Raw genomic sequence first — 13,071 nt, 5'->3', positions numbered from 1 at the left:
GGCGCCGAGCCAGTGCTTGCCCTTCTTAAAATACCAAAGTGTCAAAAGCCTCAGTCTTCCATGGTTCCTAATATTGATAATTAATTTGGTTGCCCCTGGCTTTGTTGTATTTCTAATCAAGGATAAATTTAAAAATAAGGATGTTTTACTTCCACAGTACTTACAGGGTACAAGAGGGTGGGGTTTTTTTGTTGTTCTTGTTTTGTTTTTGAGATAGGATCATTCATGCTGGAGACTGCTGTGGTGTGATCATAGTTCACTACAGCCTCTGAACTCGTGGGGTCAAGTGACCTCCTGCCTCAGTCTCCCAAGTAGCTGAGACTTGCAGGCATGAACCACATCTGGCTAATCTGTTTATTTTTTAGAGATAGGCTTTCACTATTTTGCCCAGGCTGGTCTCGAGCCACAGTGGGCCACCAGTTCTGGTGGTTTACTGCACTCTTTTTAACCAAGTCCCCTTATTCTCTTCCTTTCCAGTGGCACGGCTGCTCTCTGATATTTGGCGTTGTAGATCATTTAAAACAACACTTGCTGACTGACCACACTAATCCAAACTTTCAAACTCTGAAATGTCGCTGGAAGAACTGTGATGCTTTTTTCACTGCTAGGAAAGGATCCAAACAGGTATTTATCGGTGGGACTTGAGGTTAATCTGGGATTCAGTAGACTGCTCAGAGCAGAGGCCAACAAACCTTTTTTTTTTTTTTTTTTAAATAACATGTTCAGGCTTAATGAGGCTTTGATTGGTGACTTAGGTAGTTTTTTAGAAAGAGCCTAACTAGAATGTTTTTAGGTGTATCAAGTCCAGTAACTGAACGTAGAAGCTTATTATGGTACTGTTGTGCTAAGAAAACTCATCTTTAAATGGTAGTTTCAGGTCAATGGCTCCTGCCTTTCATGTATTAGATCCTAGATGCAGTGTACATATGGCTTTCCTTAACTTTGACTTTCTCTTGTTCTACTACCACCTTTTCTCATGAGTCCTTTTCTTTTGTTCCCAGGATGCTGCAGGACACATTGAGCGGCATGCTGAAGATGACAGCAAAATTGATTTATGAAGTTTTTTGCCTCCCATGTTGGGAAGTTGTTAGTTTAACTGTTTTTACATTGGCCCTTCATGTAGGCCATTCTCTTCCCTTCCTTCATGAAACAGGGAAGGAAAAAGTGGTTATTAGCCAGACTTACCACTAGCATAAGTCTGGGCAGCTCTATGGGATGGTGGGTTATGTTTAAGTTCTTGCTGGAGGTTTTAAACAGTCAAATTGAATAGATTTTTAGGAACTGTACTCCACTGAGACAACATGACATAGTGATTTATGCTACTAGTGTTCTCCAGATGTTTATTAAAGATACAGAACTTAATCGGTTCCTCAGTTTGACCCTAATCATACATATATTTTGTTGATTTCAGTTTGTGACTTTTGGTTTATGTTCCTATGATGATTAAACCTATAATCTGGCTTTTCAACACAAGTTTGTTCAAAGGCTAAATTTTCACAATCAGCTTAAATTTTTGCAGTTGTAATAACTGGACATTTAAATTGGAAGCAAATAGTTTTCCTCTCTTAATAATTACATGCAGTGTGTTTCACTTTTCTCTAGCTTTATAGTTGGACAGAGCTGGCGTTAAATGCTAAAGCACACACAGTAGATGTCCCACAGACAGCCTGTACTTTAGGCATTCAGAAAGCAAACCCCATAATGCCAAGTCCTTACAGTTGCCGCTTCCTAGTGAACTTCCCCTGCACGTTTTGATAGCGTGCTCAGTGTGAGGCAGTGTATTGATTTAATGTCTACCTTTAAATGTGGCTGTCAGACTTGAGCATTCACTGATGTAGATGTCTTCAGGCTGTTTGAACTGGAGATGTACCATTTTTTCCTTTCCAGTTTCTGACTTTCTGAGCCTGATGGAGGTTTTGAACCCCTTTATTTGCTGTGTTGCCAACTTCCATCTCTCCCTCTGTCTGGCTTTGCCTAGACTGATGGCAACTGTCAAGTATTCCTCAAGGCTCACAGGTGCTTGCCACCCACCTGCAGCCCCCCCAATGTGGGGGTGCTTAGAATTAATCATCCAAATACAGTTTTTAGGGCCTCCAGCAGGCTTCCTAGGGACATATCTGAAGCCAGTGTCTTTGCCTTCACTTCCTTGCGAGCTGGGAGAAAGGAGTGGAGTGCGGTGAAGGGAAAGACTGCCTGTCTGTTGAGAATAGCCAAATTAACAAAGCCTAAGTGGGGTTGCTTTGTTTTTGGATTTTCTCTGGACTCTTATCAGTAAAGCTATGAAATTGTTGCTTTCCAGCCTTTTGTTTCTGGATCCTCAAAACTCAGATACTTCAGAAGAGAAGGGGGAGGAGCCCAGTGCCACCTACCAAGCTTTGGGATGTGATGCCCACTGTTTTCTAGATTTGCAGAGCATCCGGGCTTGTCTCCACCCCTGTCAGCACATAGACATCTACTCAGGTGTCCTCCCTCAGGTTCTAGGGTAGGGGGGCTTCACTGAGAGTTCATGAATAGGCTTTAAAAGGGTCTGTGAACCCCCTGAAATTGTATACCAGACTAAATACCATGTTTCCTTGAAAATAAGACCTACCCAAAAAATAAGCCCTAGCAGGATTTGTATGCATTTGTTAAATATAAGCCCTACCCCGATAATAAGACCTAATAATGGGCATGGCTATACAGCATATCTGCATAGCCATGCCATGCATTTCTGCGCGGAGACATTCCCTGAAAATAAGCCCTAGTGTGTCTTCTTGAGAAAAAAGAAATATAAGTGTCTTATTTTCGGGGAAACACGGTATGTGTTCTTTTTTCCAGGGAAGGCTCCAGTGGCTCTTATTAGATCCAAAAATGTTAAGAGCTAATCAGGAGCTACTACTAGATAATGTGTTTTGTTAATTACACTGTTGAGATTTGCATGATGCTTAAGAGAAAACAGAAGATTCTTACTGCATAAAGTATAGTTATGCTGTTTTATATGATGTTAGGAAGCTTTCCCCATCTCTCACCTTCATTTCCTGTAAGGGTGACCAGAGAAGCCAAGCTGTTTTGTGGGTTTAGGAATGGTGATGTTTCAGGAATGTACATTTGGATTTATTGCCCAAAGTGGCATTTTCCTCTGGGCTAGAGAAGCCACATTTACACATGGCTGGGCAGCAGGCTGAGAAAACCTCAAATGCTCTGTCGTATGGGTGCCCTCCTGCCCTGCCTGAGGGTATGTCTGAAAAGATGAGAGTGATGGAGCCTTGGTACAGCAGGGAAAGGATTTGTGAGGTGTTGGGCAGTCGGAAACTTTTGAGAGCATTAAAGACTGATAGGATCAGTAGAACTATGATTGGGTTTAGCCATGGTAGAATCATGTGCCTATATCTGCCTGTGTGTGTGCGTGTATGAAAGTTCCTTTGTATGTGTGTATATGTGTTGGCACCTGTACCTGGAACATTTTTCTTCCATTCATTTCACAAGTTTTTTTTTTTTTTTTGAAACAGTGGCAATACATCTTTGTTTCAAGAACATGCAAAATTCTTCTAACATCAGGTTAATGTGTTATTCAAAATGAACCATCTGTTAAGAAATGAAGGGACCATAAGCATCTTGGCTGCTTGTGGTTGTGCGTTATTACTTTTAAGTAACTTAAAAGTTATGCAGAACTTTGGCTATTTGTTCAGCCTTCCACATCGTGTCTGATTATAAACCTCTACTTCCCCTCAGAGAAGAGCTGTGGCTCAGAGATCTGTATTGCCTCTGGTATTTAGTAACCTAATGAAGAAAGGAAATGGTTCAATGACCTGGCAAAACCTGACTCATTTCTTAAAAGTTGTTGGAGGCCATTTTTAGAAGGTTACTTTTAATTGCTTGTGCCTGTCCTAATGGCTTAAAGCCAAGAAAACCACAGTATAAATCCTTTTGTGTGCGTATACTCAATTTGTTTTGATAAGATATTAGTCACTTCAAGTTTTACGTGAAAGTTGATTCGGTTCAAAATATATTTTGGCATATTTCTCTACTGAGTTACAAAGTAATTAAACACAATGCAAACAGAACTCTTAAGAGCATAGAATGATTTTTGATCTGATGTTACTTAAATTTGAGAGGAAGTCATTTCTTGCTACTACACTCCTGCTTTCTGGGAAACAGTTTTTTTCCCACTGGAAGAGTTAGCAGTTGAGTGTTGTAGGTCCTGATCTACCTATAACTTATAGGCAGTATCATTACTGTCTAAGTGATTATTTGCCTAACAAAGGTTTTATTTTGTCTTTTTTCTGGTAGATTATACAATGGACAACTTTAGTGACTAGACATGTGGGTGATTTGGTGGGAGTAGGTATATACTTAGTGGAATGGTACGGGATATTTTATGGAAGAGAATTCATTGGAGGGGAGATTGAAGTATATTGTGAAGAAGGATTTGAACATGTAGTCTCTGGTTTGCTCTAGTAACTGCAATTTACGTATGCTTATTTACAAATTTTGTTCTTAAAGGAGAACTCCTAGAATTACTAGGAAGGCCATTCCTGCCACATTTATAAAATAGTGGTTTTATCCCTGCCCCAAATCATCAGGATTCTCAGGGCTTAAGGGAAGTGGTCTAATGGGTAGTAATAGCAGCTGTAGTGGAGGTGATTGGGAATGTACTGAGTTCCATATGCAAGTGGGTGTGAAATGCTCACAAAAAAGCAAAACTTACTGTTCATCAGACAGTAACCTCCAACTCCCTCAACTCCAGCCCCAAGTATGTGGCCCTACTGGATCATATGGTGACTCAAGCTTCCCAGATTTGATCCAACCCAAATATACTTGAGGAGGAGGGAGTCAAGGAGGAAAGGCTGTTGAAGATCTTTATCCTGTTCAAGAGAAATATGTGCCCTAGAGCTGCTCCAGCATCCTTGGTTTCTGAATTTTTTTATATTGAATATGAGTTAGAAGAGTGAAATCAGATGACTCTTGACTGCAAAAATGTTTATAAGCATATAGCCTTCTTACATTTTGGTATAAAGCTGTGAACTTCATAACTTTGTAAAGCAAGATAAAAAGCAAATACAAGAAGAAAATAAAGTACTTTTACTAATTGTTACCTTGTCTTCATATTCATGGTCATCGCTTTCCTTCCCATGCTCTCCTAGAGAGCAAGAAGGAAACTGGGAAACACAAGATGCTTATAGATGTGCTTCAGACCATGGTCCAGATAAGTTTGGCAGACAGCTGCATTCCAGAGTTTGTCCAAGTTTACACAACAGCTCAATTAGTGGGTGGAGGAGCTAGCATTAAACCTGCATCTCTGCTCCATCACATTAAGGTAACTGTCCCCTCAGCCCCCCAGTTACACTAGACTCATTCATTCTTGATGTTCTGTAGCAACACCTCTTCCCCCTTCTTCCTTTTATATCTTAGAAAGCATCTGAGTGATTCCTATGTGCAAGAAATTCAATATGCATGATTAAAGAAGGGCTTGTGCTTTTGTTTTTGTGTGTGCTTGCTAGACTGAGCTTTCTATAGATGATAGTTGAGTATATGATTGGAAGTCATTCATCCCTGCTATGGCTGATACCTAAATGTGGGCCTAAATGTGAAAAATCAAAACACAATGGAATCACCCATACACATGCCTTTATTTAGATCAGTTTTTTTTTTAAGATTGTGGCCAGACTTACACGTGAGATGACCCAAGATATCCAGCCCTATTCCACTGAGTTAGTTTACCCAAAGCAGGCCTCTCCTAAAACAATCAGGCAGACAAAGTGCTGGTTTGGTTACTATCCCATGGGTGGGAGAGCATAAAAATGATGGAGGCTTCCAGCACAAAAGAAGTGCTGAGTTCCACTGCCAAATGCTTCTGCAAACAGCCCAAAGCAGGGGAAGCAGGACGCATTTGTCTCAGATCAGCCCAAACCTCTTGGGTTACAACTCGCTGAAACAGACACTTTTCCTTCACATGGCAAAGGGACAATGTTCTCCCTACCACATTGCTTTACTAAAGGGACAGACTGGGCATGACTGGTCAAGGCCTAGTAGGGAGCAAAGTGGAAGCCTGGAGGCCTGCTGGGCAGCAACTTCTGGGTCCTCTGGGTCCTTTGAGGTAAGTGCTTCCAGCTGTATTGGGTGAACTTGAAATCCTGAGTGATCCTGCATGGCTTTGGATGAGGCTAGCCTGGTTCAGGCATACATGGTGAGCTGTAGCCACTGAAAGAGGACTTGCAGGATTAGAGTGTGGACAAGAAAAAGAGAGCCCAGCCCTAGGTATTTTGTGGGCAGAGAGAGAGGGAATAGTCCCAGCATGCCAGACTCTGGGAAGACTTTCAGAGAAACAGTGGTTTACTGCATCTTTTCTCCCAAATTTTCCCTAGGAAGGTACATGTTTTCCAGCCAAAGTAATTTGGAGAGCCAAGGCCCCTTTGTGCCTCAAGCATATCTGCCCTGTGGGCCACATTCCTGTCTAAGCATCCTCATGTTCCACTCTTGTCCCATCACTCCCTTACCATTTAGGAGTGAGGAGCACATGGTGGGCCCAGTCTGCCTCAAGGCCCACTCACTGTTGAATTTTAAGGTGCAAGGGAATGTGGTGCATCGCTTATGCTTATTTACCTCCAGAACATTGAGTTTGATAATGCCATCTCCGTCCTTGTCAAATGCATTGAAAGCTCCTGTGTGGAAGAATGCACAGGCCAGGGGCCAGTTACAGGCTCGTGGGGCTTCCCTGACTGACTTTACTTAAGAAAACCATGCACTAAGAGCTCTTTAGCCCAAATATCTGCAGGCAGGGTCTCACTGACAACCCTCCGTTTGCCGCTCTACTCTGGGCCTACAGGGGCGTTGGCCTTTGTTCATCCCACATACAGCAGACTGGAAGATGATCAGGCTGAGATTCCTATCAGGGCCCGAGAGGGACCTGGAGGCCCAAGGAGCAGCAGGGCACTTACTGAACATGCCCTCCAGCCTGATGAAGCAGCAGATGAAACTGTCGAAGTCAATGTTCATGTGTTTGTCCGCGTAGCGCATGGTGATGATGTCATAGAGCTGGCTGTTGAGGTGGAATCCTGCCGGGGGTGGGGGATGTTAGCCATGGTGGAGCCAGAGTTCTTAGGCCTGCATTCTATTTTCCCTGCCTCTTGGCTACTCTATGGCCTGGGAAAGAAAAACAAGAAACCCTTTCCCTCTTCTTCAGTGGGGCCCTAGTGGCTTAGCCCCCTTCCTGTTCTTGCTTCTGCTAGCTCTGGTCCACCCCCCTGCCACCCCTTCCTCCCCAGCACCTGCATCATTGACTGCGTTTCGCATCTCGTAGCTATTAATGGTGCCAGATTGGTCTGTGTCATAGTGTTTGAAAATTTTCTGGCAATAGAAAATGTGAGGGCAGCAGTCACACACTGAATCCTTGAATTGACCCCCTCCACCGCCCATTTCATTCTCTTCCCACCTGCCAGGCCTTAATCTTATTCCAGAGGTGATGGAACTCTTGTAGATTCAGCCTCCCAGAGCCATCTGTCTGGAGGAGGGAGGTCAGGGCTACAGGGCACATAGCAGAATCTCCCTGGATTGGAAGGGGCATCCTGGTGGACTCAGGGAAGATGGCCTCATAAGAAGCCTCTGCCTGGGCTTTTGTCCCCCACTGCCTTCACAGCCATCAAACCTTCCCCTCCACCTTTCCACCCGCCAAAGTTCCTGCCTACTGTTTCCTATGGACCATTTCTCCTTGGGCAGCACCCAGACCTGCAGCGAGCATGGGGGCTAGGGGCCACTGACAACTCAATGTCCTTTCCTTCTGCTTCTTAAGAACAATCCCTTTCAGCCCAGAGTGCCCAAGATGTTTTGAATCAGGATCTCCATAAGTTTATCCCTGGACACACCCTGGGGCCCTCTGCCTGGTGGGGCACCCCTTGTCTTTGCCCTGGCTTGGTGGGCTGACAGGGCCAGAAAGGATACATCCATGAGAGCAATCATGCTACGGCAAGACTCCAGCGTGAACCCGTGTGACTTCAGGTCCTTATCTGGAAGGACGGAGGAGAGTGAGGATCCGCCTTCAGACAACTGGACTCCCCCTGCCCATCCCCAACATCTGTTTGAGTTGCTCACGTTTGTTCACAACCGTGTTAAGGACATTCTTGAGCTCATCTGCACAAATCTCCATGTCCTAAGTAGGAAGGGAGGAGAGAGTGGTGGTTCAAGGGTACAGCAGCTGATGGAGCAGTGGCTTTGCAAACCAAATCCCAGCTGTCCATACTTGTAAAATTCCTGAGGAAGCTGGAGAGGCGGGGACAACACCCTCAGCTATTCAGTGGGCAGTTCTGAGCAAAAGGCCTCAGAGCTGTAGCAAAAGGCCTAGTGGCTGTAGCATTCCCAAATTCAAGGACTTGTGAGTTTCTGTGCCACACGCAATATATCCCCCAGTTCCACCAAAAACCAAAATGACCTCTGCTGAGCAATAATAAAATAGCTGGTAATGGGAGCAGTTGGTGGAGAGGAGGAGGCAGCAGCTGGAGGCCTAGGGCTGCAGGTACTCACATCGCCTGCTATCTGCTTGAAAATGTTCCGAAATTGCTGCTGCTCTTCACTTTCCTGGTCAGTGTTGCCAGGTCGTGGCTGTGGAAGCACAAAGAAAAACCCGTTCACAGAAATCAGGGAGATGGACAGACCGGGGCCAAAGGAGCCATGGGCCTAAAACAGCCATAGGTGGAAGCAGGAGCTGAGGGGTGGGGCAGACGCTGCCTTTTCAGACCTGGTGAGCTGGAGTGAGGAGCATCTGGGCCTCTGCAAGTCTCCACTCCACATGCCTCCAGCTCGGACACCCAAAGCCAAAATGACAACATGCCGACAGCCTTCCTGGTCCCCTCACCCCAAACCCCATCAATTTGAAGCCTCTCTACTATTTTCAGTGAAAATGCTCCAATGGGTCAAAGGTCTGACCATTCTGATTCCTCCACCCACTGCTGTCACCAAGGTCAGGTCCTCAGAGGTCCCCCTCCCCACTCCACAAGTGCCCCATGATGGAGGAGGTGGCCTGGGTTTGTCTGGGGGCTTTTGGCCCCAATCCTCACCTCCACTACGCCTTGTATAACCACCTCTCCCTGCTGTAGCCCAGCTTCCTCCCCTGAGTTCTGGAGGCTGACATGGCTGCTGTCAGCCCCCCTTTCTTCTACTATGTGTCTCCCTATTGTCAATAATTAGAGGACACCAGGAGACAGGAGGGTTCAGTCTCCACTCTCAAGCTGGTATCTTCTCTGCCTTGCCTCCCATTCTGTCATTGTCCTGGCTGGATAGGCTCCGGTGGGAGACTCAGCCTGTCATTCCAGTCCTAGGACTGGTATGCTGTGGCAGCCCTCACCCCCAGGCATTCACCCAAGCAGCATCCCAAATTTTAGGGAAACTTGTAGAGACAAAATGTCCGTGGGACAAATCCAAACCTCCAGAAGCTAGAGACACCCCCAGGAAACCCATCATCCCCCATGTACCCCGGCATAGCAGGCCCCCCGTGGTGTGCTGGCCACCCTAGTCATGCCACATGCTCAGACACCTGTGGGGACTTCTCTTGCTTATCAGGGCTTGTTTTGCCTTTGCCCTCCTCTGACTCCTGGTCCACACCCAGCTCCTTGTTGCTGTTTGCTCTGTCTGAAACGAAGATGATGGGCTAGAGAGAGGAGGGGAGTGAGGAGGGAGCAGGAAGGAAGCAAGGGTTACAGACTGAGCAGGTCCAGGCAGGCAGCCTTTCCCCTGGAGCAGCCTTGTTCAGTGGGAAGAGGAAGAGGTCACAGTCTGGGGCTCTTGAACCTCCACTCAAGCTCCACCTCTGCCACTAACAAGCTGTGTGACTTGGGGAAAGATGTAAGCCTCTCTGGGCCTCAGTTTTTTATCTTTTAATACCCACTCCATCTCTCCTCATGGTAGAGTTATGAGGGTTCAACAAGGTAGTACATGTGTAAATGCCAAAAAATACTAAAACACAGCTTGTCTTGAGCTAGTGTCATGATTTTCAAGTATTTCGTAGGCTTTTTTCCGAATGGAAACACTGTTTAAATTAAATTTCCCCAGAAACCTCATGTATATAAAGTTGTTGAAGCTCAGTGCCTGTAGCTCAAGGGGCTAGGGCGCCAGCCACATACACTGGAGCTGGAGGGTTCGAATCCAGCCCGGGCCCACCAAACAACAATGATAACTACAACCAAAAAATAGCCGGGCATTGGGCCGCGCCTGTGGCTCGAAGGAGTAGGGCACCGGCCCCATATATTGGAGGTGGCAGGTTCAAACCCAGCCCTGGCCAAAAACTGCAAAAAAAGAAAAAATAGGCGTGTGGCAAGCACCTGTAGCTCCAGCTACTTGGGAGGCTGAGGCAAGAGAATTGCTTAAGCTCAAGAGTTGGAGGTTTCTGTGAGCTGTGATGCCACGGCACTCCCAGGGCAACAGCTTAAGACTCTGTCTCAAAAAAAAAAAAAAAAGCTGTTGAAAACAGCTCCTCTGATTAATGAGGGCAGAGCTCTTTCCCCTGAGCACCCACATCAGGAGGGCAGCTACTGAGGCCCCTCCAAGGAAGCCCTCGGACTGGACTTCACAGATTGAAAGACACTGGCAAGTGGCATGGTCCAAGGTTAGAATAGAGGACTGGAATCCAGCCCTGCCCCTAAGGTTAGAAATAGCCTCTCTGGCCTCAGTTTACTCATTCTTTCCTGGGGGAGGGAAAGCCTGCTTTTCCTTCCTCAGGGTTCTTGTGGGGATCAAATGAGATACTGAACATGAAACTGCACAGCAAAAACATTGAAGATGGTACACACATCGTATAAAAGACATTTTCAAGACATGCTTGTGCAAGTGAAGAGGATGTGACACGGGTGGAGAGCGGCTGCCACAGCGTACCAACACTGGTGAGAGCTGTGCACTGCAGGGAAAGGGAAGGAAGGCCTGGTTGAGGGTGGGGGCAGCAGTGCAGAGAGCTGGGGCCGGCAGAGCCCCTCAGAGCAGAAAAGCAGCCTGGCCAGTCTCAGTCCCCGTCTGCCTTTCCATGCTGTTTGTCTAGGACTGCTGGAGCAGGCAGGCCTGGGAAAACAGCTCCCACAGCCGCGGCTCCCAGCAGGCCCCAGGGGCCTATGCAAAGAGTCTTCTTACTCAAGCAGCTGAAGCCTGTGGGGATCCCAGAGCAAGTGGAGGTCACAGTCTGAGGTGTGCCAGTAGACATGGTGTGGCCATGGAGCACCCCTGCCAGGTACACATCTCCAGGCCCAAGTGCAGGTCTGGACTGACACTGGCCATGGAGGTGGCCAGGTGGGGGTGGGGGTGGGAGGGGCAACACCCGAAAGGGGAGGGCAAGACACAGGTATGGTTTCCCATTCCATTTTTCTGTACTCATTATTTGTGTGTCTTTGGGCAAGTCCCTTCATTTCTCTGAGTCTGTGCCTTCACCTGCAAAAGGGGAAAAATAACAGCACCTGCCTTATAGGTACTGTTATAACTAAAAACCAAAAAAGCGGTTTTACCCCTGGCATAGTGCCTGACTCGTGGGAGGTGCTTGGTGAGTATCAGCTCCAGTTTGAACCAGCACCAGTACTTGAAGGACCCCTGTGAGGACCTCCGGGCACCCCCATAAACACTACCGTCAATTCTTATCTGAGGTTCAGAGCACAGACTCCAGAGCCAGACTACTGGGCTCCAGCTGCTGGCTCTGCCACTTCCTGGCTGTGTGGCCTTGGCAAGTCAGTCAATCTACCTGTGCTCTCCCTCTGGAAAGGGGGATAATTACAGAACCAACCTCATAGGGTTGTTCAGAGGATTGAGCTGGTCCACGGAAAGCATTTCGAACAGTGCCCAACAAATAGCCTGCCCCCAGCAATATTCACGCTCACAGCTCAGCAGGAGCTGGGGAGAAGAGGGGGAGGAAGAGGCAGGTCTGGTGCATGCATGTGCATGAGCTCACACACACGCGTGCACATACACACAGACACGTGTGCAATACAAACAAGTACACATGTATACAGTACAATACATACACATGTATACATGTGTGCAATATATGCACACACAGAGCAATGAGTGCACACACGTGCAATACATGCGCACACATGCATGTACACAAACACACCGCACTCTCTACCCACTCATTTTATTACACCCACCTTGGGTTTTTTCTTTTTCTGCACAAGAAAAGGAAGCAGTAAATGCAGAATAAGTGAAAAGCAAGTTGCCAGAGTGGCCAGTGGCTTTTGGCTTTGGCTGTCCTGTGTCCCGGTCCTCAACTAGGGGTGAGGCTCCAAGGTCCAGAAATGTGACTCACACAGAACCAGAAAGGGGCATGAAGAGAGAATTCTTTTTTCTTGCCCCTCCATTCCTGGAGACCAGTGACTGCTATGGCTTTGTCTTTGTAATCCACTGTCATTAGACATGGTCAAAGAAAAGGATCTTCTTACTAATGTTTATGTTTGTTTGAGTTTTTCAATAAAATTAGAAAAGGCTCACTGAAACTGTCCTGAAGATGAATTTTGACTTATAGTATATATTTTTAATTTGTGGGATGAACATTTAATATATGGAGATTTAATATGGAAATCCAGGTTTAGGGCTTCTTTAGTAAAACGAAAAGGTCTGGCAGGCTACCATGAGCCTGCAACCCCCTGTAGCAACAATAGCTGAGCTGAGAGTGGCTGCTATCTGTGTCCCCCAGATTGTCACAGTCACCAGCATTCCAGTTGTCCCTCCAACACTGAAGCCAATAATTTCAGACAAATATGCCAGGGCAGGGACACCAAAACCCGTACACCTGCCTGCTCTGCTCAGTGAGACGACACGCAAGCTCCCACTAGCTTCTGAACTTGCAGTTCCTGATAAATACTGTACACTGGTTACCAGAACCCAAAGCTCCAAGGTAGTCCCAAGAGCCCAAAGCCCTAAGGCAGTCCCAAGATTGCTTGATACAGATACAGATACCAAAACACACCAACTCTGTGCCTCTGACCTTGGACTTCTCACCTGCGGGGGGTGGGGTGGGGTGGGGCTGACCTCAGCATGGAGGGGAAGAAACCTAAATCTGGAGTTGGAAGGTCTGGATGTGAGTTCCAGCCCTACCAATTACTAGCTCTGTGAACTCAGGGAAGTCAT

General features: G+C 46.6%; 2 protein-coding genes across 5 annotated transcripts in view; one reads left to right on the top strand and one right to left on the bottom strand.

Moving 5' to 3' along the window:
• The window catches only part of ZNF106 (zinc finger protein 106), a 62,708-nt gene extending 60,105 nt beyond the window's left edge, over nucleotides 1-2,603 (top strand). For all 3 annotated transcript variants that reach the window (XM_023514290.1, XM_003791755.3, XM_023514291.1), the window contains 2 exons: nucleotides 478-624; nucleotides 1,002-2,603. In XM_023514290.1, the coding sequence (XP_023370058.1) occupies nucleotides 478-624; nucleotides 1,002-1,058 (204 nt within the window). In that variant the 3' untranslated portion in view covers nucleotides 1,059-2,603. The remainder of the gene's footprint in view (nucleotides 1-477; nucleotides 625-1,001) is intronic.
• A 2,994-nt stretch (nucleotides 2,604-5,597) lies between these two features.
• CAPN3 (calpain 3) overlaps nucleotides 5,598-13,071 on the bottom strand; it is a 51,144-nt gene continuing 43,670 nt past the window's right edge. For both annotated transcript variants that reach the window (XM_023514293.1, XM_003791754.3), the window contains 8 exons: nucleotides 8,497-8,574; nucleotides 8,068-8,125; nucleotides 7,918-7,982; nucleotides 7,412-7,480; nucleotides 7,248-7,326; nucleotides 6,918-7,034; nucleotides 6,583-6,641; nucleotides 5,598-6,180 (listed from right to left, as the gene is read on the bottom strand). In XM_023514293.1, the coding sequence (XP_023370061.1) occupies nucleotides 6,154-6,180; nucleotides 6,583-6,641; nucleotides 6,918-7,034; nucleotides 7,248-7,326; nucleotides 7,412-7,480; nucleotides 7,918-7,982; nucleotides 8,068-8,125; nucleotides 8,497-8,574 (552 nt within the window). In that variant the 3' untranslated portion in view covers nucleotides 5,598-6,153. The remainder of the gene's footprint in view (nucleotides 6,181-6,582; nucleotides 6,642-6,917; nucleotides 7,035-7,247; nucleotides 7,327-7,411; nucleotides 7,481-7,917; nucleotides 7,983-8,067; nucleotides 8,126-8,496; nucleotides 8,575-13,071) is intronic.

Source organism: Otolemur garnettii, unplaced genomic scaffold (assembly GCF_000181295.1).
Source record: "Otolemur garnettii isolate 467f Iridium unplaced genomic scaffold, OtoGar3 scaffold00050, whole genome shotgun sequence".
Taxonomy (NCBI): Eukaryota; Metazoa; Chordata; class Mammalia; order Primates; family Galagidae; genus Otolemur; species Otolemur garnettii.
Note: the sequence above shows the minus strand (reverse complement) of the source record. Positions and strands in the feature narration are given on the sequence as shown.